The 24,693-nt window shown below is 34.9% G+C and overlaps 2 protein-coding genes across 4 annotated transcripts; both read left to right on the top strand.

Annotated features, from left to right (window-relative positions):
- Positions 1-1,957: 1,957 nt before the first annotated feature.
- On the top strand, positions 1,958-10,456 carry LOC148652032 (uncharacterized). Of its 2 annotated transcripts, none has more exons than XM_088598525.1 (9): positions 1,958-2,438; positions 3,203-3,284; positions 3,781-3,968; positions 4,720-4,847; positions 7,395-7,501; positions 7,792-7,942; positions 8,283-8,391; positions 8,799-8,973; positions 9,141-10,456. In XM_088598525.1, the coding sequence occupies exons 2-9, from the start codon at positions 3,210-3,212 to the stop codon at positions 10,230-10,232; spliced, it is 2,025 nt and encodes a 674-aa protein (XP_088454651.1). In that variant the 5' UTR covers positions 1,958-2,438; positions 3,203-3,209; the 3' UTR covers positions 10,233-10,456. The 2 variants fall into 2 exon arrangements, with proteins under 2 accessions (XP_088454651.1, XP_088454652.1); XM_088598526.1 differs by having other exon boundaries at positions 1,959-2,438; positions 8,805-8,973.
- Positions 10,457-11,258: 802 nt separating this feature from the next.
- slc35d1a (solute carrier family 35 member D1a) lies at positions 11,259-24,121 on the top strand. Of its 2 annotated transcripts, XM_088598528.1 has the most exons (13): positions 11,259-11,464; positions 12,180-12,213; positions 12,298-12,384; positions 13,761-13,828; positions 13,992-14,063; positions 14,205-14,273; positions 14,627-14,729; positions 15,860-15,952; positions 18,325-18,392; positions 18,495-18,573; positions 18,789-18,871; positions 20,648-20,700; positions 21,928-24,121. In XM_088598528.1, the coding sequence occupies exons 1-13, from the start codon at positions 11,268-11,270 to the stop codon at positions 21,936-21,938; spliced, it is 1,017 nt and encodes a 338-aa protein (XP_088454654.1). In that variant the 5' UTR covers positions 11,259-11,267; the 3' UTR covers positions 21,939-24,121. The 2 variants fall into 2 exon arrangements, with proteins under 2 accessions (XP_088454654.1, XP_088454653.1); XM_088598527.1 differs by having other exon boundaries at positions 20,648-24,121.
- Positions 24,122-24,693: the final 572 nt, after the last annotated feature.

A 24,693-nucleotide genomic window follows, 5' to 3' on the forward strand; every position in this document is an offset into this window, starting at 1 on the left:
CCTCACAATGAAATCCCAAATAAATATTTTTAAAACTAAGATAAAATATATACATTTCTTGCAACAATGAACAATGGATTGTTGTGTAGTGGCTAGTGGTGCTGCTTTCCAGCTCTTGGGACCTGAGTTTGATTCCTGCCTGGGATGCTTTTGGTGAAAAGTTTGCGCGTTCTCCCCATGCCTGTGTTGGCTTTTCTCTAGACACTTAGGTTTCTACAAACTTTCTGAAGTCATGCTGGCTAGGTATATCAGTTTCTGTGAATTGTGCTTGTGTGTGGTCCCTTTGGTGGACACCTTGGTGCCCTGTGACTGAGCAATATTATTAAAATAATGAATATTGTAACACTTCAGGGTTCACGTGGGTGCCCTCGCCGCTGCCGCATCAGGTCGGCCCCCCACCATCGGGGACTCAAACCCAGCCCTCTGGTGTCACTCAACAGGGACCCAGCCTCTTGAGCCAAAGGGAAATCTCCTGTCAACCCGGCGGCTGTGGTACAACTGAATAGGGTCATAGAAAACAATTTGTGAAATTTGTGAAAGAAAAAAGAAAATAGTAGTCTTGCTCACTTTAGAATCCCGATTTCTTGCAAGGAAGAAATATCAACTCCAAAGTCTTTATATTTGCAGTATTGGTAAAATTGGTAAGCCCACATCAAAACGTCTTACTGGAATTTAACACCTATTTCAAAAGTAGGTTATCTGAAGTACATTTTTTATGAAATTGTGTTGGTATCATTGGTGTGAGAGTGTTAACCCTAAGTATAAAGGTCTCGCCACAAATGGCAATCATTATGAGAAGTGTAAAAGTTCTGAGGTTAGTCGACCTCAATTTTTCAGTCACATGCACTCATTAGAAAACAATCAGGCCACGAACAGGAAAGAGTAAAAATGGCTTTTAATGTTTCTTTTAATAAAATGCTGTTTAACTGTTATGTTTGTAAAGCCTCAGTAAATTGATAAGTAGAAGCCATACTGATATCTCAAAATAATCTGAATTGTAGGCTAAATGACGTACAGTAAGCACCATAATTAAATTGCTGAATAGTCAGCAAACCGACTCCTACAGAGCTGCAGAAATTTGAATTGACCAGCTAACTTTCAAAGTATTGCTCTTGTTTTCTCAACAGCTGCTTATTAGCGTGATCTGTAACAAATGTAAAGGAAATATCAGTGCTGTATAAGTACGGTTTTACAAAAAATGTAATATATTTAGTAAATTAGTGTATGACTATTGGAAATGATTCGGAGATAAGCAAGCAAAACACAAGAGAGACAGAGGTAAATAAGTTCATACTTAATGCCTTAAATTAGGCAGTTTCTTTCACTGCACGCACATTTTTGTTTCATGTTCACTGTAATTGTTTTTACGATCTTCGGTATTGTTACTTTTGCTCTTACTGCAATCAAATAAAAGGACGATAAAAGTTACTGTCTCAAGAAGCCTCTCGTGAGTATAGTAAGGTACAGTGTATCACTTGACAGGAAGATCAAGACTCATACTTTGCTACCAGCTGTTTATATAAAACTCATGTCAGTTTTGATGGAAGGTCAACAAAATCAAATGTATTGTATAATGATTTATCAGGATACAATATCGTGACTATCGTTCTCCATTTGTGCGCGAGACAAGGAATTTTAATGTAATGCTCTACAACATCGTGAAAAATAATGTTTGTTGAATTGCTCGTTAAATATTTGTATTTCGCAATGTAACAATAACATATGTAACAAAGATTTGCGCTCTAAATCCAGCGAGGTAATACATTGTTAATACTTGTAAGGTTGACAGTTTAGCAACATCTGATGTTTAAACAGGCTCTGTTTGGCTAGTTTCTGTTTTGTTGTGGCAAGAAAGTAACCGATTGCTTTTGCGCCAGTAACATTCCATAATTATTGTAGATATAAGAACATGTTCAGGTGGGTATCTGCGTCAGCATGCGTAGGCTGCAAAGGAACAAGTAATACTGTAGATTTATTCCATGCTTAAAAGAGAAGAAAGAAAACACAACGTTTTGGACGTGGAGCCTTCTTCAGGTGTCATATAAGATATAAGAACATGCTATGATCATTTTCGCATTTGAACGTGATCTAGACTTTAACTCTCCGGCAATTTTACGCCACGCCTGTTTTTACACAATGGCTGGTGTTGATGTTTCCATGGTAAGCAATGACGCTTTCCCTCGTACCGGAGCTTATGTTCATGACTGCGTCAGGACTGCTGAGCCGGAGGTGCTGTTAAAAACTGACAAACGCGTGTTGGTTTTCAGTTCCTCATCAAATTATTTTGTTGCTCATCTCAAAGCGAAATGTAACTATTTTCTCTGTAACTTGGGCCACAACCCTGCTATGTAATGTAGGCGACCAACGATCAAATCAGAACAGCAAGAAAAGCCTTCTGTTTACCAAAGAAACGGGGACTTGCAGAAATTCTCTTGGGGGTAAGCATTACTACAGTGGTGTGTGTGGGCGAAGAAGTACGTTCTAGTCTTCAGTTAATGTTCATTATTATTTTTCTATTATTATTATTTTGTTGTTGTTGATGTTATATCAGAAAGTAAAAACGTTCGAATTATCTTTAAACCAATGGTTCCAAACCTTTATGCACCAATGGAACTGTATTTGTTTGCTTTACTTGATCTGTTTGATTATTTAGACTGTTTATTGATGTCTGCAAAACAATATAGTAAAACTCAATATTCTGGTGTTAGAAAGTGTGTTAAAAAATTACCTTCGTACTGTGTAACATTGTTAGCAAATGTATGAAAGCTAAACCTTAACTAGTGTTAACCGGTAATTGATTCCTGTCCTTTTCGCTGCTTGTAGGCTAATTATCATGTCATTTTTCTCTGCCAATAAGAACTAACAGTACAAATGCTTTGTAATTATAGATGGGTGCTACAGTCTTCAATCATTAGAAAAGGATTTCTGACAGCTTTGAGTTTCCATGGAAAATTAAGACAATACAATACAAAACAATCAGGAGGACCCTTTGTTCAAAATAACCAGCATTACCTGTTGAAAAGAATCTGATTTGCTTAAAGCAAGGACATGTTAAAAACGTATTGAAAATATTAGATTTAATACTTGCATATGCACACACATATATGTATGCTCATATGAATACATATTTGTGTGTACAGTGCAGGAATATGTGTGCATTTTGATAAGTCACTTTTCATCTGTGTTTTATTTTTTTACACAGCTAAAAAATGACAAGCAGATTGCTAGCATCTTTTAATGTCCTGGACAGCTGCTCTGAGAAGATCTTGAAAAAGCATGCTAGGGTATGTTTAAACATCTGACTAAAAGCTAGACATGAGATCAATTAAAAAACAAAGAATAAAGTCTTTATAATGTGATAAATGTTGATAATGCCATTAATCAGACCATTAAATAGCTTGATTAACAATCATTCCATGGAACATACAGTAAATCAAATTATTTTGCACTGTCCATCCCTAATTATGTTAACAGCCTACACAATATAATTTACTTAAACATTATAGTCATAAGAATGATATTTATGACATTTACTGATGATGGAGAAAATTCTGATATATTTCACATAACTTTATCCAGGTTAACAGAAGAATATAGTTCTTCTATTTGGATTTTATTTTGGATATAATCTGTTAGGACTAAAATGCATCTTACAAATTGCCTGCTGTTAAAAAAGGAAAGAGGAAGTAGTTTGGTATCTGTTCAGGTAAGTAGAAAATAAACTGTAGAATAGTCTGTAAAGAACAATCGCTTAATAAAAATGTTTTTTGATTCCTTCAGAGCCGACAATTGGGTGATACTCCAAGAAAAAGATTTACTGATTGTCTTGAAACCTCATATTTGCCATTAAGCAGTGAAAGTGAGTGGGTCTTTGACCTGCCTAGCACAAGAAGAACTGAAATCTCAAAACCTAAATCAACAAAAGAAATTATAAATGAGGAACAAAGACTCATTCATAAGAAAATAAGGTAAATCTGTCATGACGCATTATAAAATGTTACAACCTGGAAATGCACAATACAGTATATTTACAAAAATATACATGCTATTCAAATCTTAAATTCTTAATCCTGTATTAGAACAAAATTTCTTTCTTTGTGAAGGGAATTTAGAGGAATATACAGTACAAGACATTGTCTCTGAGAAACCTTGCAGTGACTTTCCATGGGGAATTACTGTATGTATCAACAGTCAAAAGACTGTAATCTCTTCTTTAGTGGAAAGCATTCATATACATGCTGCATGTATAATTAAATTTGAAGTTCAGTTTTTGAACTATAATTTTAAGAAAAGCAGATACATGTAATCATAGCTCAACAGGCAAATGAGAGTCCTTTTACCATGTTAATGGAAAACAAATATCTGATATCTCTTTGCATTATAAAGGACGATTTTTAAACAGCTAATTCGTATTTTTGAAGCCTATGGGGTGACATTCTTACATAGAAAGTTTCCTCTTAAAAACAATAAGCAGTTACAGATGTTACACACCAGATTCTACACAATATGTTAAGTCTGAAAGACACAGATAAGGAGGCTTGGGTTTGTTCATAATTTATTGAAACTCATCAAGTAACAGGTGCTGTGCCATCCCTTTTATATGTATGTTTAAATAATGTCCAAGCTGAAGTGTAAGAATCAGTGCCTGCGTCAATTATGTAAATTAAAATGAACTTCACAACTCTGTCTTTCACATTTATTGCCCTTTGTATCTTTCAGCTCAGCAAGAACTATTAGACCTGTTTCTGCCCTTAAAAGGGCACCCAGGCTAGAGCACAGCGGCAAACCCCACATCAGACCATTCACCTGCCCTGAGGACCTCGCCTGGAGAGCAGCATACTGGAAAAGTGAGTTAGTGGAAGGAAAGTAGGTGTGAAACCTACACATGTTCATCTTTTGGTGAAAAGATTAGAAGCATGTTTATTTGTAAATTATTTGTTTGTAAATTATTGTATGATCTTATCATTCAATTTAACATAGTGGTGCAGTGGTTAGCATTGCTACCGTTCAGGACTGGGGCCCTGGGTTCAGTTCTGAACCTGGGGTGCTTTCTGTGTGGTGTCTGAATGTTCTCCCCATGTTCAGGTGGGATTCGTCCGGGAGCTCCAGTTTCCTTCCGCAGTCAGGTAGATGAATCTACTGTCATGCCACAAATATTAGAGTTGTAGGACCCCATGCAGTTTCCAAGCCGGGGGTTTAAAGGTGAAGAGAAGGGAGAGAGAAAGAAAGCCGAGTGTGAAAATCAGATCCAAAGTCGTAGTCATTTAAACTGCACAGGTCAGTTGGCCAGGAGACCAAAAAACTATCTGCACAAAGAGAAAAGGAAGATACAAGTAGAAGCTTCTCTGTATGACCCAACACTGAGCATAGTGAAGAAGGTAAAGAGCTCTTAAGTATTCTGGAAATCTAGGGGTGTGGTAGTAATCGAGAAGTTCAATAGGATAATTAATTTAGACGGCGTCTAAAGAATTGGCAGGTGATGGTTCTGATTGTCGGAGGCTGTGTCAATTTGGCGGCGGTGTTTACTCTGATAACAAGAGCCGTGACACTTACCTAACTTACCTCTGTGTTTGTGCCTGTGTGTGACCTGCAATGGACTGGCATCCTGTCCAGGGTGGACCCAGCTTTGTGCCCATTGCTTGCCTGGATAGGCTCCGGCTCCTCCCTTGTAACCCTGTGGATAAAGTGGTTAAAAAATTGATGGATGGGTTTTTTTCATTTATATATACTTTATTTGTGTTTCCAACAACATTCACAGAAAATGTTTTCCAAACAACAGCAGAAGATAATCTTTGAATTAATTGCTCCTCTCCAGGATTTTCTTAAATACTGCCAATGTTATGAATGACAGAGTTAATTTAATTTTTGAAGCTCTGTAGGATTGTATATCTTTTACACAGTGCCCCAGGGTTTTTAGATAATTCACAAACACCATTTATATTTTCTTTTTCACTTATTACAGTGTTCAAGTAACATTTTCAGATTAAAAAAAATATTTTGAGATACTAGCTATCACTAATTATGTTGATAGGGCAATGAAAGGAGTTTGGTGCAGACTGAATCATCATTACTCCAGACTTATTTTCAAAGTGAAGGCTATAAGTAAAAAAAACAACACCCATCCACTCAGTAACATGATTCAGTGACGTGTGGAACCCTTTTTAGCAGGAATAATGAAGTACACTTTTCCTGTAAGAGTTTATCAGACTCTCACATGGCCTGGGAGTAATTCTGTCCCACTTCTCCTTCCAAAACGGCTTCAAGTCAGTGATGTTTGAGGGCATTCGTTTATGCACAGCTCTCTTTAGGTCCCATAACAGCATCTCAATGGGGTTGAGATCTGGACTTTGACTTGGCCATTCCAATACCTTGATTCTTTTATTTTTCAGCCATTCAGTTGTAGATTTACTGGTGTGTTTTGGAGCATTGTCCTTTTGCATGATCCACTTTTGGCTAAGCTTTAGCCTGTGGACAAATGTGGAGAGATGGTATCACATTTTCCTCTAGAATGTGCTGGTATAGAGAAAAATGTATGATGGACACAATGATTGTGAGGCATCCAAGTCCTGCGGTTACAAAGCAGACCCAAATTATTACCACATATCAACTGTCAAGCCACGATGCTTGACGGTTAATATGAGGTTCTTGTGGTAGTACACAGTGTTTGGTTTTCATCAAACATGCCATTCTGCATTACAGCCACACAACTCCACTTTGGTCTCATCTGTCCAGAGAACATTGTTCCAGAAGTGATACAATTCATTCAGGTGCTGTTTTGCAAACCTAAGGTGTGCAGTAATTTTCTTTTTGGAGAGAAGGGGTTATCTCCTGGATACATTCTACAAAAGTTGTTCTTGTTCAGTCTTTTCCTAAAGGTGAAATCATGAACTCCAATATTTATTTTCTGGGCTGCCCACACTTGGGTAGACTGGCAACTGTCTTGAACTTTCTCCATTTGTAAATTATCTTTCTTGCTGTGGAATGATAAGACTTCATATTGTTAAGAAATGTATTTTTTAACCTTTCCCAGACAGATGAGCAGCAACGATTCTTTGTCTGAGATCATCACAGATATCTTTTTACCTAGGCATCATGACTGTTACCACAAACCTGAAAGCTGCAGACTGAAAAAGTTACTGATTTTATATACAGTTTGAAGTATTTCCTGATGACTAAATATTTATGTGCAGTTGTTTAGCAGCACCTGATTCTAAATACCTTCTTAACTGATATTGAAGCAGTCCTTTTTCACACATCTGATTTTTGGCTGATTTTTTTATTCAATGACAAACTAAAATTTGTGTGTGTTATTTGTCAGATAAGCTTAGATTTATCTACTGTAAGGACTCGATGAGGACTACACTTTTCTATACAGTATTGCTCTTTCTTTGCAGGCAAAGAGAAGAATACCGAAGAAGGATTCATGATTATTACAATTAAAACATCACAGTCCTTAAAATCAGGAAAGAACACAGCACGGAGAATCAAATGGTCAAGAGAGGTAACCCATATTAAGAAGTGAAATAACTTAACTTTAGAGTATTTAGTAAGATAACACATCATGTTAATACAATGTTCATTACAGCACAATGTAAAAAATACAAACATGTTAAGGTTTATGTGGGTGAAATTACTGTAAATGTACTGATGACTTTGATGATGATGAACATATCCTTAAATTATCTTTCATTTAATCTTTTTCCAGTTTTCTGTTTTCAGTTGTGTCATTGTTTAAGTAATTTAATTGAAAAATAACCTAAGAAGTAATGTTTTTCTTTTTTTGTTCTTAAGGTAGAAAAAGTCCCATGTTTAGATGCATTAAGCAAGCAGAGCAGCCAGGCACTGGTTGGGGGAACTCTTGGCTACACTGACACATCACACTGGTATTCCTTCTCTGCAAACACTAGCCGTGCTGAAGAGACACCTATTAGCGTTTTTACTGGTAAGCCAACACATTTGGACTCCTGAATTATACCACAGGATATTCCAAAATTCTGGATGATAAAGATAATGTAGCCCTACTTCACGCACATTCACTTGTGTACCAAAGATAAAAGATGATCAGGTGAACCATTTCATTATATTCTTCTACAATGACGAACAGAGCATTCAGCTTTTAGTTCAATGGACAATTCAAACACTCTTATTCATCTGGTGTTTCTTATTAAGCTGATATTTTTCTAAATCCTGAATTCTGAATCCCTTTGTGAAATCATGTTTTAACGAATGGGCACTAACAGACTTCTGAAATGTATTGTGCATTTTTTATTTGATTTTTACAGGAGAAGATGAAAGTCAATACAGTATTCCTGGGTCAGTTGGAAAATTGGTTGCACAACAATTACAGTATGGAAATGTTGTCCGCGTTGGCATGAATGGAGCATATAGAAGGTAACAGCAGTTTTTGCAAGACTTATATTTACAAATGGCACAGTGATCCACATTCATATAACATCAGAGACTAATATATAACTTATAAAAGGCTACCATGTTCATCGACAATAACATTATAATCGTAGAGATCCTTACATGTTGACGTGCATTGGAATAGGTTTTACTGCTTTTCTCTTTCCATTTTAAGTGCTAGTCTGGAAAAACAGATAAACTGGTGGGTGTAGATTGGATAGATTGAGGGTAAAGGGTATAAAGACCAGTGCAATTAACATGAAAACTATTGGAAGTTCATGTAAAAATATCAAAACTCTTAATGAAAATAGCTAATCGCATAAGACTCCAAATCAGATGTGTTGAAATTAATGGTCATGTATGATTTTTTTTATTTTTCTATATTTAATGAGAATCAGAGAAAATTCAGAAAAGGACACTGAAAGAGAAGAACGTGTTCAAAGTGTGAAACATTCAGCTGCTGAAGTCACATCTGAAGTAGTCCCTCTTAGCATGAAAGATGAACTGGAAAAAAAGACTGCTAGAATACTTTCACCAAAATCCCAGGATATATACTTGCCTCTTCCAGTAAGGTTTTTTCCTTTATTAAAACCTACTTCTTTATTTTCTTTGCATGTCATTGGTTTTATTGCTCATTATTTTATCATTAGAATTTGTGAAGAGAAATTTTATATACCTTGACTCACTGCACATGTACTGATAACAATCTGAATTTTTTTATTTTTATTTTGCAGATTGTTAGTAAGACATATCCTGTGGTGTATCATCATGATTATCAACATAAACCATTCTGCAGCCAAGGCTTGCACGCTTTTGAGGATAAAGAGTCTTTGCATCAAAGGGCAGAAGGAAGGAAAAATGATAAAAATGAAGTCTATTCTGCTATAGTCCGCATAACCCAGTCGATACAGGAAGACCACATTATTGGCAAGGCAACACAACGAGAAAGAATGGAAAAGCTTTTTCCTTTGAGACCAGAAACAAACCTGAAAAGGAACAAATCTGGGAAGAATAATGCGAATGTTCAAGTGTTAGCAAATGATGGAAAAAACAAAACATGTCTGGACTTTAAAAATGTCCCTCAAGGGATTACTACTCATAATATCTCAGCCCTATCGCCACGTATTGCTTTGAATAAAGCACCCCAAGGTCTTATCAGTGCATCAAAGTTTAAGAACTCCTCTAATGCTAGTGTAGGTCCAATACAGAATGGAGTAAATCCAAAACAGCCTCTTGAATTTAATGACTTGTCCACAGACTTTTTAAAAGGGGTGGAAATGATGGTAAAAAAAAATTCAACCAGTGGTGGAAACCAGACAGCTTCAGTTTTACAAAAAAACATAAGTGCATACCAGGAGAGCAAGAACTACATAAACTTTACAAAGCCACTCAGATACAACAAGAATGAAACCATTCTTACCAATCAGCTTTCTCTTATGGAAATGTGCCAATCAGCACATACTTTACTACCAGAGACCTTTATTATGTCAGAAAGCACGGGTGCATATGAGATTAATTTTCTTCAGTCAAGGCCAAACAGCAGCACAGAGTACACAGGGAAATTCCAAGAGCAGTGTCCTGCAAGAAAAGGATCACCAGAAGGCAACTTTTCCCCAATACCTTCGAAGACAGATGTAACAGAGATCTGCACAGAGGTCACTAACAGCATTGGGAGGCCCAGTTCAGATCCTCAGGATGAAAACAAACCAGATCAAGTTCCTGAAGAAGAAATGAAGCCTCATACGAAGCTTCCATCTTCCGTTGACTCACACCAAGTTATCAGCATTCCTACTGCAGAATGTGACATTCAGAGTGTGTCAGAATGAATCTCTGAAGCTGATGAACTGCGAAAATCTGAGGACACTTGAAATACATTATTATGGTTAACTTTACAAACCCTGCAACATAGCCCTTGGCTCACTCACAAATAAAGACATAATTTAACATTCTATGTGTGAGGGCTTTTTAGTTGTTGTTTTAAAGCAAAATATAAGCACAACACTGTGCAGGATGGATTGTGTGTATCAATTAAATTTAATTTAAACTACAAGCTGTGAACTTTTATTTCTAGCACTTTATTATTCATTTTATTTGTAACGTTTGATACAAATGATAAAAAAGTACATGCAAGTAGGGAACCTAGTTCATCCACATCACTGAAATGCAATTTAGGCGATGGTCATAGGGGGACAGCAAGTTGTGCAAGTCCAAAGTGGCATTTATCCAGTTAATGACAGTGTAATTATATGGTCTTTAATGGCCAATTAATCGGGACCTAAGTTTGTCTCATGCAGAGAACAGCAACTCCCACATTACAGCGTCCCCTCAGTGAAACATTGGCTTAGAAATTCTTGTCGAGAAGATTCCAAGCTACTATTCCAGCTACACGACTTGTAGTTGTAGCAGCAACCTGGCTTTCTTAGAGGTCTCTAATCGCAATCCGATCAGGGTTCTGAGATCCGAGAAGCAGGGTGCAAGGCAGTAATGTTATGGTGTATTGAACCTGCGTGTATGATTTAACAGCACATTTCTCTAAACAATGTTAAACGGGTTCGACGATTATTTAAATATTAGTGCATTAAATATACAGTATATGTTTTAGATAAGGACAATGAAGAGTACTGTGTCAAATAAAAACCTAATACTTTATTGTTGTCTCCTAATTAAAAAATACAAATCGTGTAAAAAATACCTCTGACCATAGGGAGAAATAATTTTACTTTTTCTTTAGTTTCACAGTCAGAATTCATTATTTCTTACAATGTAGAGTCTTGCACTCTAAGCACCACAGGATGGAGTGGTTGAGTTCTCATTAAAATAGCAAACCCTCTTACATCACTTCATACGTATGCTTTGCAAGCATGGCGGAAGTTCTGAGACGTCAGCGTGTTCGGGTTAAAGGAGAAGCTCTTACTAAACCCGTTGCAAATAGGGATGAAGGCAAGGGGATGGCGGCCGAAACGCTGACAGTTTTTTTAAAGCTTTTTGCAGCTGGTTTTTACGGACTGAGTTCGTTTTTCATCGTTGTTGTTAACAAAAGCGTCTTGACCAATTATAGGTATGGAGAGCTGGTGTGGGAGCCTTTGTAGCTGCACTTTGAACTGAAGGCTGGGCTTTATACTTTGTTACCTAGTAACTAAATGAGTAATTATTAACTTAGGTGTGTGAAGCATGAATCAATAAGTGGAAGTTTAAGTATTAAGATGATAAATGTTATCTATATTTTTAACCCCAGTCTTGGTTTAACACTTGCTAAATGCATTTTTACAAAATGTTTCTCATTTCCTCTTTATTGTTTTGTCAGATATTAGACTGTGACAGAAACATCTAATTTTACAACAGCATTCCAAAGAATTGCTTACAGTTGCTGTTTTTTCTTTATTTCTGAGTAGTATAACGTCATTTCATATATTTTGATCAACAGGCATCAGTGTCTTTTTAGATATATAATCGTATAAAAGTTAGAAATGTAATGTCGAATATTAAGGAATTATTTACGTATACACTTTAATGTACCGCCTTTGAGTGCTTAAAGTTAGTCCGTTTGCGTAGCTATGTTGTATTTTTAAAACGTTACGCTTTTTGACGAAGATAGACAGATAATACTGTCTCCAGGAGTTAGTCGTTTGGTATTCCGTAAAACGTACGTTACTTAAAGTTGTATTCAATAAGAAACTCATAAATGTATCATACTGTAGCAAAATTCGTACCCTTAAAGGTTACGCTAATGTTTTGACTATGTAGACGTTCAAGCTTTTTTTTTTTATTTCTAGATTCCCATCGTCAATATGCGTTGGGCTCGGTCAGGTAAGTGCACTTTTCTGCTGCAGAATTATCTCAAGAAAACCAGGTCTGTTCATAGTACAGTACGGTTTTGTGCTCTCTCTGCAGATGTTGGCAACAGTGGTTGTGCTGTGGGTGGGAAAGGCACTCAGGGTAATCAACTTCCCAGATATGGATAAAAATATACCTCGCAAGGTGAGCTATTAAATTATATTGTACTTCCTGAAAACTCTTTCTCTCAGAAAAAGAAATACTTCTGAAGCCTGTAATTTCTGAGATCTATATAAAGAACTCTTCCATTGTAGAAGAGTTGACTTAGGAGATGGGTTTTCTAAATTTATGATTGAAAGATCTCACTAAAATGGATCCCATTTTTTCTTGTGGTAGCTTATTTGTGCCCTTTATCGTTTCAGTTTACAGTTTTAACTCAGCATAGTTTACTGTTAGGCAGTTTGTGATGAGGCTGAAGCTGAAGGAGGCACACATTAGTCTCTCTACTCATAACTCACAGCCTGAAGAGAAAGGGAGCTTTGTTGATCTGGATTCTGCAGTGTCATGCTTAGCAGAAATTGTACAGAGAAGTTATAGTCCGGGTGAAGAAACCACACAGACCTTTTCAGTTTTGTATATTTTATGTGAAGGTGTTTCTGTTTCTTAGAGCAAATTCAATCTCATTTCAAATCCTTATTCCAATGTAGAACTAGTCACCCTGCTTCTGGTTTGAGCAAGATCATGTTGTAAGTCTCACTGCAACATGTAGTGTGTTAACACATTGAAACACCTTTTTTTCATTTCCACAGATCACTCCATTGTTTACATCCCTTTTTAGTCACTGTTAAGAGGCAATTGTGGTGTTAACTGTTTGCATACATGTAAATAATTGGTGCCCATTAGCTGTATCTATGTCCTGCTGTGAAAGAGAGGACAGTATTTTCTACTGGAATGTTTTTAGTAGGATTTATTGTGGTTGTGTTTATCAATGTTTTAGCAGATACCTTTATCAAAGGTGATTTCCATTGAAAACAACCAGTAATCTTACAAACAAACTTACAAAACACAATAACACAATGCAGAAACACATACTACAAAGTAATCTAAAGAAAAGTAAATGAAATACAATAATTTGCCATATAACATTTTTTACCTTTTACAGCTAGGAAATCTTAATTTGGTGATATTGTTTCTGGCAGTTTGTCAAATAAGATTAACAAACTGTATAATCAAGTACTACTACACTCCTAACCGTAATCTGCAAAGGACAAGGGGGATATTGAACCAACAATTGATGTAAACGTCTGTTCACTCTATTCAAATTGTACAATTTTAAACATACGGCCCTTTAGAAGACATTTTGTGAACTTTTTTTTGTAAAAGATAACATCCAGTTATTCATTGTAGCATCTGCAAGAATGATGAGCATTTGTTTCTCAGTATCATTCATCTTAAAGATTGAGGTTCCTTATAAGTGGCTCTGAGAAATGTACTGTGTTTTCTAAGATACTGATTAATATGATGGATGCAGTAAGATAGGCTATAGCGCAGTTCTCTAATTATCTTTTCTTTTGTTGCAGACTTTTCCTCTACCTCTTCTTTATGTAGGGAATCAAATAACAGGACTGTTTGGAACAAAAAGGCTAAAGTATGATTTTTTGAAAATGCTGTATATATTTATTCCTGCTGTAGAATTTTAGTAATAATGATCTTATTTTTTAATATGAGATGTCTGTCTTCAGCTGTGATTGATTTATCAATACTGTCATAACTAGATGTTTCACAGTCTAATGTACCATGTCCTTCCACAGCTTGCCCATGTTCACAGTTCTGAGGAGGTTCTCTATTTTATTTACAATGCTAGCAGAGGGATTCTTATTAAAGTAAGTTTTTCTACTGGCTATTTCTGGCAGTTTATACTTCCTTATAAATGATTTTGGTTTAAATCAAACTCTCTGATAAAATAAGAAGTTATGTACTCTGTTATTGCATTGTGAATAAATCTTTTCTTCTCTCTTTCTTAGAAAAAAATTCTCTCGTCCTGTCCAGCTTACAGTGTTTGCTATGATACTAGGAGCATTTGTTGCGGCCAGGTACGATTTGAATATGACCGTAGAAGTGTGTTCAAAGGTTAACTACAACAAAGCTAGCAGGAGCATAAGTTTAAAGACTACCATTGAGTGTGTTTTGTATTGTCCTGTATTATAAAAGAAAATGCTAAGTAGTTGTCAAAACCATAATGTTGCTGGTGGTTTAACATTTGCTTGAGAACACTATATAAATTTTACGTAAAATATAAGCTCTTTTTTAAAAGAGCTCTGTATTTAAGCTAATGATTTAGGGGAACTGTACTAATTTTAATGCTGATAATCTTTAGAAACTGAAAGTAAGTAGATATTTCGCAGACAAACCTTTCAAGTCAATCTGGATATCCTTGCTTTTTTAGCACTGATCTTTCTTTCGACCTCCAAGGGTATGTGTTTATTCTGCTTAATGATGTCTTGACTGCAGCAAATGGGGCATATGTGAAGCAAAAATTAGACTCCAAGGTAAGAATTTTGACAGTATGTCATATTTTAAAACATTGTTAGCCAATTGTATTTTTTATTCACATGTCCTGAGATCTTTAGTGTTTCCACAAAATGTTATTAAAATGCCTTTAAAGAAAAAATCCTGTTAAAATATTTATTACAACCACGCAAATACATGATGTTGTCTTGACCAGTAAACATTTTTTAACTTCCGTGGTACTTATGTACTATACTCATTGTAGTTATACTACTTGTAGAGTGAACCTCCAAGATCTCATAAAATTCAGAAAGAAAACTGCTGCATCTTGTGAATCTTGTTTTTTTCCCAATACCATGATGTCCCCAGAGAAACGTTTATGCTGATCATTTACTTTCAGGAAGTTGTTAGTAGAAGGAAAAAAATATTTGCTGTGAGGTGGGTGTAAATTATGCAAGTTTCTTTAACAAGATAGTGAAGTTCTGCTACTTCATTTTGAGATTTTAAAGAGAACATAAATATTGCAAGCCCTAAGTAAATGCAACAGATGCTTTGACACAAGTAGAAGCAGTGAAAGAAATTGGGGAGGGGGGTCATTAAATATATTTAGAACCCGGGGGAAGATCTCAAAAATAGAAAACTACATTGAAGATGGTGACAGACTCCCAAGTAGCCCATAAAAACAAACGTGTTAATCACTGGCTGGATCCAGGACAGATTCTTGCAAATCGTCCTCTTTTATGTTTAAGATTTTTTAACATTAGTTGCATTAACCAGTTCATTATAATTAAATATTGAAGTAGGCGGGATTTGAATTTGGCATTTCACGTCTTGTACATCCAGATATACGATAGTGAAACTTTCCAGAATTTTGTCCTTGAACAGGAATGTTGATTCGGGCTTGTACCACTATGTTTTTGTGTTGCCTGCTTCCTTCTGCTCTGGTATGCAAGTATTTGACAACGGATGTTTGTGGGCCGATTATACTACTTTCAATATTGTCTTCCTTGTTCCTGGTTCTAACAATCTAATACATCCTAGAGCTAATCTGTTGCTTGCAAAAAAAGTAAATTGATTACATTAATGTAAAATTTCTAGCATACATTTATTATTGTGTAAACTTTTGCTTTTCAAGAAATCGTGTTTAATAGTTTGTTTTTCTCTCTCTTAGGAGTTGGGGAAATATGGACTACTGTATTACAATGCATTATTTATGATTGTTCCAACCTTGCTGTTTGCACATTTCACTGGGGATATAGAAAAGGTGGGAAATGTTCTTAATTGACTCTCTTGCAGACTTAAGAAATGTTGTTGAGTTATCATATCTTTTGCATTATTAATATATTGGATATTTGCATTAAAATATTTATTTGAAAACTAGATTTTGTATATATAAAAATGTATATTTAAGTTTCAGTTGTAGAAAGTATTTGTAATTCATCTTCAGTTGCCCACTGTAAAGGGCAGTTGCAGGACAGCATGTTTAGTGTTTTTAGTTCAAGTAGAAATACTATCAATGAAACTTGTAAGAATACCCACCTGTAAAAGCTGATCAATAACTCTACCTGATCTGCGTTATAGTGTGGCTGCTGGTGTATAATAGTTGCTTAGTGTCGCACACATGGTATTACGGCAGTTATTAAAGTGTTACCTCTTACATTTAATGTGCTTTGCGATCAATTGCACCATAATTACATATTTTATTCTGTGATGATACAGTATATCCATTACCCAGTATTCTAGTAAACTTCCTTCATTTTTCAGTTCACTCAGATTAAAAAAAAAAATGTTTCTGCATAAACGAGTGAATTTGGAAAGTACCTAAGGATGTCATTCGGTTAAATCGAAATCGAAGTTGCTTACCAGGGTTTTGTCTAAAATTAATTACCTTTGAGCAGCAAGTTAAACAGGCATGAGTTACCTGTTATCATTTGTCATAGTCTAGCAAGGATTACACTTAAAGAACATTGCTATCAACTCCTAATAACAGGAAGAGCATACCAGTAGCTGACCCTCTCAATATCTATAGAAACAAGTCATTAATATTAAAATTTCACAGTTTCCATCAGACCCACTTTGAGATTATGTGCATAAGGTACAGGAAAATGGGTTGACATGGCATGACATGCATTAGCATAAGGTCAGTATTTCAGAATTTTGTATATACAGGTGTATATAAATGACTTGCAAAATGGTTATGTTCAACCTTACATAAGCTGAAATGTATGTAAGTTGGAATGCACTCTTACAGTACATTATTAACAACTCATTATTATTACAGTCATATAATGCAAAATTACACTATTGCAGTATACTGTACAGTACTTATAACACAGTAATACAGTATTATTATAATAAAACTGTATTCTTGCAGAGTGATTGTCGCTTTTATGCAACACTTACACCTTTCTCATCACTAGAGCAGTTTTCAGTCATGACTAAAAGAGCTATACTGCAAACAGTGAGAATTATTCTATGGCCAGTGCACATGGAAGAACAGATATGAACATGAGGTAGTGCAGAAAAAGGCTGAGACCATATGCAATTGGATTTATGTGAGTCGGAGAGTACCTGTAATTTAAAATCTCATCTTCTGAAGTGTTTGACAGTATTGTATTCAGGTATTCATGCACTGGTGACCAGAGTTCTATGATTTTTTGGTTACTTGAGTAATGATGATGAATAACTTCATACAGTGCATTACTTTGTAATGTGGAAAACCCTCTTAGAGAAATACTTTCCAGGAGAAACTCTTCAGGGGCAGACTGAAGCTCAGGCTGCTTCAAGGAAGCTGCCAGGGCACAAGCAATACAAAGCAGCTATTATACCAGCACCTGGAGTTAATGAACGTAAACCCTGGAACTGGCGTTGTAATCTCCTATTACACCAGCTTACTTCATTTATAATATCGTTTTTTCCTTTCTTATAAATTTCTATCGCAGTAGGTTGTGCACTGCAATTTCCATCCACAAGACTAAAACATTTAAAGTACAGGGCACTATTCAGAAACCTCTCATGACAGTGGCTCGGTTATGTTTTTTTTTTTACTTTAAATTCATATAGCTGAAGGTTGCACTGGTTTGTAGTGATTATGTTAATATTTTGCGACAGCCTTCTGAACATATTAATATGTTTTCTGTAAATGTGATATGACACTTTCAAAAAATCCAATGCATATTAAAAGTATGGATTGAAGAAATAAGTTTAAAACTACAGTGGTGGGATAGGTGGCATAAGTAAATGGTATTATAGAATTGGCAAATTGATATTTTGGGCAATTATTCTATATTAATTATATATTTTCTATATTAATTATAATGAATTATATTATAAACACAAAATCCTCTCACATGTAAGTTCAAATTTGACTGCAAAGTGTTTCTTGGTTGGGTTTTATTTGGATATGCTTTTCATTTACTGTGTGAGCCCGGCCATCATGATTTTTTAAGTTATTTAAAAGAATGTGTATGGGTGTGAATAAATTTGACTATTGTGTTTTCTGGTCTTATAGTATATACTATATGATGAAAATGAACTTGCTCTGTTCAAGGCTTTTACATTTTTAAGCATGATAGATTACCCAGTCAGTAAATTTTTAAATGGAGGGCACTGTATGTTTCTTTTTTCTCTTTTCAGGCGGTGCAGTATGATGGGTGGTCAGATATGCTCTTCGTTTTTCAGTTTGTCCTCTCCTGTGTTATGGGGTGAGTACATGACTGACTCCTCTTATCAAGTGTATTTTGAAAAAGTATTATGTTTTAAGTGTCATAAAGCTCTTAATTAAATTTTGCTTTTATTTTTGGCAGGTTTATTCTGATGTATTCTACTGTGCTTTGTACACAGTACAATTCAGCACTTACTACTACTATAGTTGGCTGTATAAAGGTATGTTTCCAATTTTAAACTGAAATAAAGACACTTTAGATTTTCTGAAGGAAAATATGCTTTTGAACATTTACAGTACATGTTTTAAAAAATGGATACTTATCTCTCATACCCCTATTATGGACAGAATTTTGAATTTTGGGTTTAGTTGCTTCAATTGTCTGCCATTTTTTCACTAATGACAACATTAATTGGCAACTTTCCTTTTCTTTCAGAATATTTTAGTAACCTATATTGGGATGGTGTTTGGTGGAGACTACATTTTCTCTTGGACGAACTTCATTGGTTTAAATATCAGGTATGAATCATTTAAAACAATCTACAGTACATTTGTTTCCTTAAAGGCAAACTTAACTACTGCACAAAGCATTCTAAAACAAGCACATGTGCTAGAGATTATTAAATAATGTATTTTATTTTATAGTGAATGCATATCTTTTCGAAAGTGAGAAAGATTAAATAAGTCTGTACTACACCAGCAGCTGTTGTGGCGACCAGTACTGACTTAGTCAAAGGTAATTGCAATGAAAAGGAAGCTCATCTTCAATTAAAATAAATGAAAATGCAGGTTCAGTAGTAAAAGAGTAACATTCAAAAGCTTGAAAGCATCATAAGTATGCTTTAATTTTAAGAATCAGTTTTATTAACATTGTGAAAAATTATCAAATGGAGCTTTATCTTCTCTAAGGGAAGAGCTTAGTACAGGAAAGAAATGATGAAAGAGGCCTCATCTCTAGTATAAAATATTTCATCATGTGAACATGAGTGATATTGTTTTTTTTCTCTTCTTAAAATTCCAGTACTTGGTCACATCACAGTTGTCACATTTGGCTATCTGTGGTGCACTCCCATTAGGCTAATTCCACCAACCTGCCTGGCAGGAAGAAATATTTAAAATCCAATGAGAGGCCTCATCTCTAGCATAAAATATTTCATCATGTGAACATGAGTGATATTGTTTTTTTTTCTCTTCTTAAAATTCCAGTACTTAGTCACATCACAGTTGTCACATTTGGCTATCTGTGGTGCACTCCCATTAGGCTAATTCCACCAACCTGCCTGGCAGGAAGAAATATTTATGGGGCTCGTAAATGTCCAGGCCCACAGGATGTTGGATCTTGTAGGGAATATTGTGCTCTTTAATTTTTTACATATTAAATGCAATGTTGCAGAAATATTTGCAAGTCTTATGATACAACTTGTAATATCACTACGTGGTAAACAATCCACTGAAAACCAGAACATCTAGAATATTTCAGTTTGCTTGGTCTTGCATCTATATATTTTTTTTCTTTTTTGGTTGCATAATACTCTCATCTAGAAGGGCAGTTGAAATACTAGATAAGCCATTTCAGTAGGAAGCTCTTTTACCACAATTCACCTTGATGTACTTAATTTTTCTTTTGCAGTCAGTAATTTTTTAAAAGTAATTGACAGTTTGGTTTAAATTGGTTAGTATAATTAATGCATATATTAAAAGTAGGATGTTTGTTTTTTTTTCTTGCACAGAGCTGGGTTAGGGATCCTAATATACTTTAAAGTCAGTTATCAGAATAATAAGACTGTTTAGAGTGCTCTCAGTTGTATTGATTAGATATTGCCAGTCCTAGCAGCAAATATGATGTGGAAACCACGACAGTGTGTTTTTGTTTCAAAGTATTTGTGGTGTTTAGTCTTGAAAATGGTCTTGTTGCCTAATTTGGATTTACAATTAAAGTTAAAGGGGGAATGCCCCAGTGCAGTAGTGGTCAGTGATGCTGCTCCACAGCTGTTGGTGTCTGGAATCAGTTCTGGGCTGGGACACCTTCTGTGTGTGTGTGTTCTGCCTGGTTGCTTAGTTAGTTCCTGTCTGTAAAGTGTTCCTTTGTCTGTGTGTGAGTATGTCGACAGTGTCCCAGCCAGTGTGTAGTTGTGCCCTGTGCCATGTGCTTCTGGTATAGACTCAAGACTGCAATGACACTTCTAAAGAATAAGCACCATTCTGACTAGTAATGGATGGAATTAAAGCAAAAAGTCAGTGTAGAATTCTTCCTGTTCGTTAATTTTGCTTTGTCTTCCTTTTTTTTCTGTACAGTATTGCTGGGAGCCTGGTTTACTCATATATCACGTTTACAGAAGAACAATCAAGTAAGCAAAGTGAGAGCATCAACAAACTGGAAATCAAAGGGAAAATAGCTGTATGATGAAAATTAACCAGTTATCAGTTTTCTTTGATTGAATTAATTTGTTTTGTTTTTTTTTAGAATTGTAGCCACATTGGCAAAAACAAAACCAAATCGTATTATGCAGCTGAAACGGTGTAGTTCATAACACATGGACTTCATAACTCCAGGCTTTGTTTGTGTTAGGTGGTGTTAAAAGACTACGCCTTGATATCAAAGTGATAGTGTGTATCACTTTTAATTCATCCTGTACATAACGTCTCAAACAACGTCTAACGTCTCCAGCAAAAAGGATTGTTTCTGAAATCAGCCTGTATGGCTAATAATTCAGTTGGTGTTATAGGTTTTCTGTTTCCTATTGTTGCCCTTTTATTTCACAATTCAATAACTGCCATTATTGAAGTCACATTTTAAATACGCAAGAAAGTTTTTAATTTAGTCATTTTTAAATTTGCTCTGTTCGAACTGTGAACAGATTATATCCCAAAAATCAAAAGCAGGCATTCTGTCCTATTGGTTAATTCTCTCATTTATGTGTATTCTCCTGGGATCACTTCATATCTTCCAAAGTCCATGGTGCACGTTTTATAAAATACTAAAATCATTACCACCTTTTCAGCTGTTACCACATTGCATATTGTTGTTCACATCACAATTTTAATTTAGAATTCTTTTTAACTATAATAATTATTTTGTGCATAAACTAACCATTTTTATGGAGACCTTTTCATTCAGTCTCACAACTGCATTGCCATCTGTTTAATGTTGGAATAACACTTCTGATGAACACAGAATGATGTCTGCCATAATCTATTCCATCCCAAGCACGCTTCACTCCTCTGCATTGTGGGATTAGGCTTGGGATCTATAATTCAGTGAATTGTTCTTTTGGAATTTCCTCAATTTGTGAATCAGTGCTTTCATGGATGTCAAAATATATGAAATCTAGGGATATTGGTAAGTTCCATCTAAATTGTCACATAAATCTGTGTATTCTAGTGCAAAACATTGAAGCAAGAAGTGAGACAGACTGTATGATTGTGGTATAATGTGGTGTGCAATTAAATGTACTCATTTAAAAATAGAAATAAGTATGATCTGCAAATGCACTTTAAAATGTTTTCAAATTAGTTGACAGGCATGGCGAGGTGAAAATGTGCTGCTTTCAAATTTTTATGTTTTATTCCAACAGAATTACCATAATGAAGAGTGGTACATGGTGACTGATATCAGCTGAAAACATTTCTTTTAAAGATTGTTTTAAAAGTATTGTGTTTGAATATTTAAACACTCTTAGAGGTACAGCAGTTGCTTTTAGCAGGAATACCTTGTGATAAAAAGTTGTCCTAAGCGACAACTTGCCATTAATTACAAGTCATGACATTGCTACAAATTTGAGTGGATTCACAGTGTTATTTTTTGCCATTAACATTAGCTATACTGTAAGAAAAATTTCAGTTTTTATGTCAAAGTGGAAAAACTGCCATTTCTTTTCCGTGATATTTTCGTTTTTTTTTGCAATCGACACCTTAAAAGTACTTGTTGGAACGGAAGTCCTCTGTTAATTTCATTTTTTTTGTTTAACATCTTCAGGTCATCTTAACATATATCCAGATATCCTGTTGGTCTGGATAAAATACACTGATCTTTTAACAACATTTCTGAGAGAAATCAAATTCTATATTGATTGTCCATGATAGTATTAGCATTGAAGGGATTTTTTTCTATTAAAATGAGCCACTCAAGTGAGATGACAGGAACAGGTCCTATAACCAAGTTATGGCAGAATTGATAAGGGCATTTAAAAAATGTCAAACTTATATTTCCCTTTTAAGTGCCATAGCACTTTTTATAGGTTTAAACAGTCACATTGGTTACATATTTTCTAAAATAAGGAACTTACTTTAAGCTTAAAGAACACAAATTCAGTGGTAAAGCTATACTGTATAATGCCATATTTGTAAGATCTCTAAATGAACATTTAAACAAATTACACCTCAAGTGTACATAAAAAAACTTTTTTATTCCCTTTAAAGGTGGAATATGTTGTTGATTGAGCTGCCAATTATGTATAATATGATCACAATATTTATTCACTCCCCGCCCCTCCCCCTCATTGTTCATGTTGAAGTACTAACTGTTGAAGTATGTAACTATTGCATGTAAAACTGTTAAATGGTTTATGTAATTTAAATAATTGTTCAAAGTACCAAACAAGTTCAGTTAAGCCATTTGAGGAGTGGAAAGGTGAATTTGTCTTCTTTCTGTTTAGTAAAGGTGAGCTCAGCTTGTTTAAAATGTTTGTGTCTGATCTCGGTGCATAACCAGATGCAAATAAATGATGAAGTGCCTGTTCTGTTTCAGAACAGTTGATCCACTACCTTCAGATGGACAGTTTATTCTGAATAGGAATTGCATATTTAAGAAACCCAGGTGGATTCATGGTGTTATTTTAAACACTAATGCCTTGTAAATACAGTACATTTTCATGAGTCTCATGAATACATTTCTTAATGTAAGTATTCAAAGCAAAGATTACAGTTCTACTGTAAACTAGGAACTGCAGTTTGAACAGTTGACCTGATGAACTGTTGAGTATTATGGTTGTTTATAACTTTTCTATAATCTTTTTATATTCAACAAAAATAGATATCTGTGTAATTGTAAACTTTATAAAGAATGTAATAGATTGTGTATTTTTCATTATTATAGCGGTTTTAAAGTACATAGAGTACTAGTTTAGTGCAGGTCTAAAAATGTTATGTTCCATCATCACATCAGTGTTCTATTGTCAGACTGGTATCACAAGTTACAGAATTCAATGGTGAATGCTGTTCCCGTTTTCAAAACATACTTTATAAAGACTGCTGTTCTATGTAACTTGAGCTACCAACCCCGATTCACATGTAAACATAGTACAGTACATTGTTTTATCTGCTGTTCAACATCTCACCTGTTGATTCATCCTAATGTTTTAAGGCAGCTTGGAATGTTCTTTGTGTGAAATCCAAGTTTTCAATGTATTATTTCATCTGTTAATGGTTGTGACAACTTATAAAGAGATAAGTAATGTGATGAAATTTTTGACACAATTGTCACAGTAGTTTTAACCTTAAAGCCATTGTTTTACATTTTTCAAGATGTGTAAAAAAGCAGCAACTCTTCTATTTAAAGCACAAGTTAAGAGTGGTACTTCTGTGGGACTTGTTTTCCTTTGTATACATATTGAATGTATTTACAGAGCTATGTATACTGTGGTGCATACTAGTATGTAGTGTGCAGTATTGTTCTAGAAATAGAGGAAAGCCTGTACCATATTCTGAAAATGTTATTTTTAAAACATCTTTGGTGTGAAGCTGTGAAATAAAATGTTTTTTCAACTTCAATGCAACCTAAAAGGTGTGAAGAGTAACTGAAATCCTTGTCCTTTATCAAATGAAATGTAAGGGGAGGCATTTAAAATGCAACATGAGTAGTGGAACCAATATAATTTATTTTTAATGCCGGTCTTTTTTCAGTTGAATACTCAGAATTCAATATCAGAAATTGAATTGGCTCATAACCTTAAATTCTAAATGGTAACTCATTTTATGAGCTGCAGAATAAGTTTGTGAGTCACTTTCAGTTCTTTTCCCAAAACCTTTAGCTCTCTGATCCAGGTAAATTGCTGATGAGGACTTCCTCACTTTTTTGACAGCTTTAGAACATGACACTTAGTCTTTTAAAGTATTTTAAAGGGTATTGATTTAAACTAATTCCCCTAATATATCATTAAATTTGTTTCTACCTCCTATATAAATGATTTGAACTAAATGATGCTTTTAACCTTTAAATAATTATGTACATTTATGCAGGTAAATCAGTGCTGCTCTGACCAAATGAATCTTGCACAATAGGAAGGAAAAATCTTTCAAAATATAGGCCATATAAAACAATTCCTTTTTTACCATATTTTGGA

Source organism: Lepisosteus platostomus, chromosome 11, assembly GCF_059453375.1.
Source record: "Lepisosteus platostomus isolate fLepPlt1 chromosome 11, fLepPlt1.hap1, whole genome shotgun sequence".
In the NCBI taxonomy this organism is placed as follows: Eukaryota; Metazoa; Chordata; class Actinopteri; order Semionotiformes; family Lepisosteidae; genus Lepisosteus; species Lepisosteus platostomus.

Coding starts and splice junctions, on each gene's coding strand:
- LOC148652032 (XM_088598525.1), top strand. CDS start 3,210: ATGACAAGCAGATTGCTAGCATCTTTTAATGTCCTGGACAGCTGCTCT. Junction 3,969..4,719: donor CTCATTCATAAGAAAATAAG/GTAAATCTGTCA, acceptor TGTATCTTTCAG/CTCAGCAAGAACTATTAGAC. Junction 8,392..8,798: donor ATGAATGGAGCATATAGAAG/GTAACAGCAGTT, acceptor ATATTTAATGAG/AATCAGAGAAAATTCAGAAA.
- slc35d1a (XM_088598527.1), top strand. CDS start 11,268: ATGGCGGAAGTTCTGAGACGTCAGCGTGTTCGGGTTAAAGGAGAAGCT. Junction 11,465..12,179: donor AGCGTCTTGACCAATTATAG/GTATGGAGAGCT, acceptor TTTTATTTCTAG/ATTCCCATCGTCAATATGCG. Junction 12,214..12,297: donor TATGCGTTGGGCTCGGTCAG/GTAAGTGCACTT, acceptor CTCTCTCTGCAG/ATGTTGGCAACAGTGGTTGT.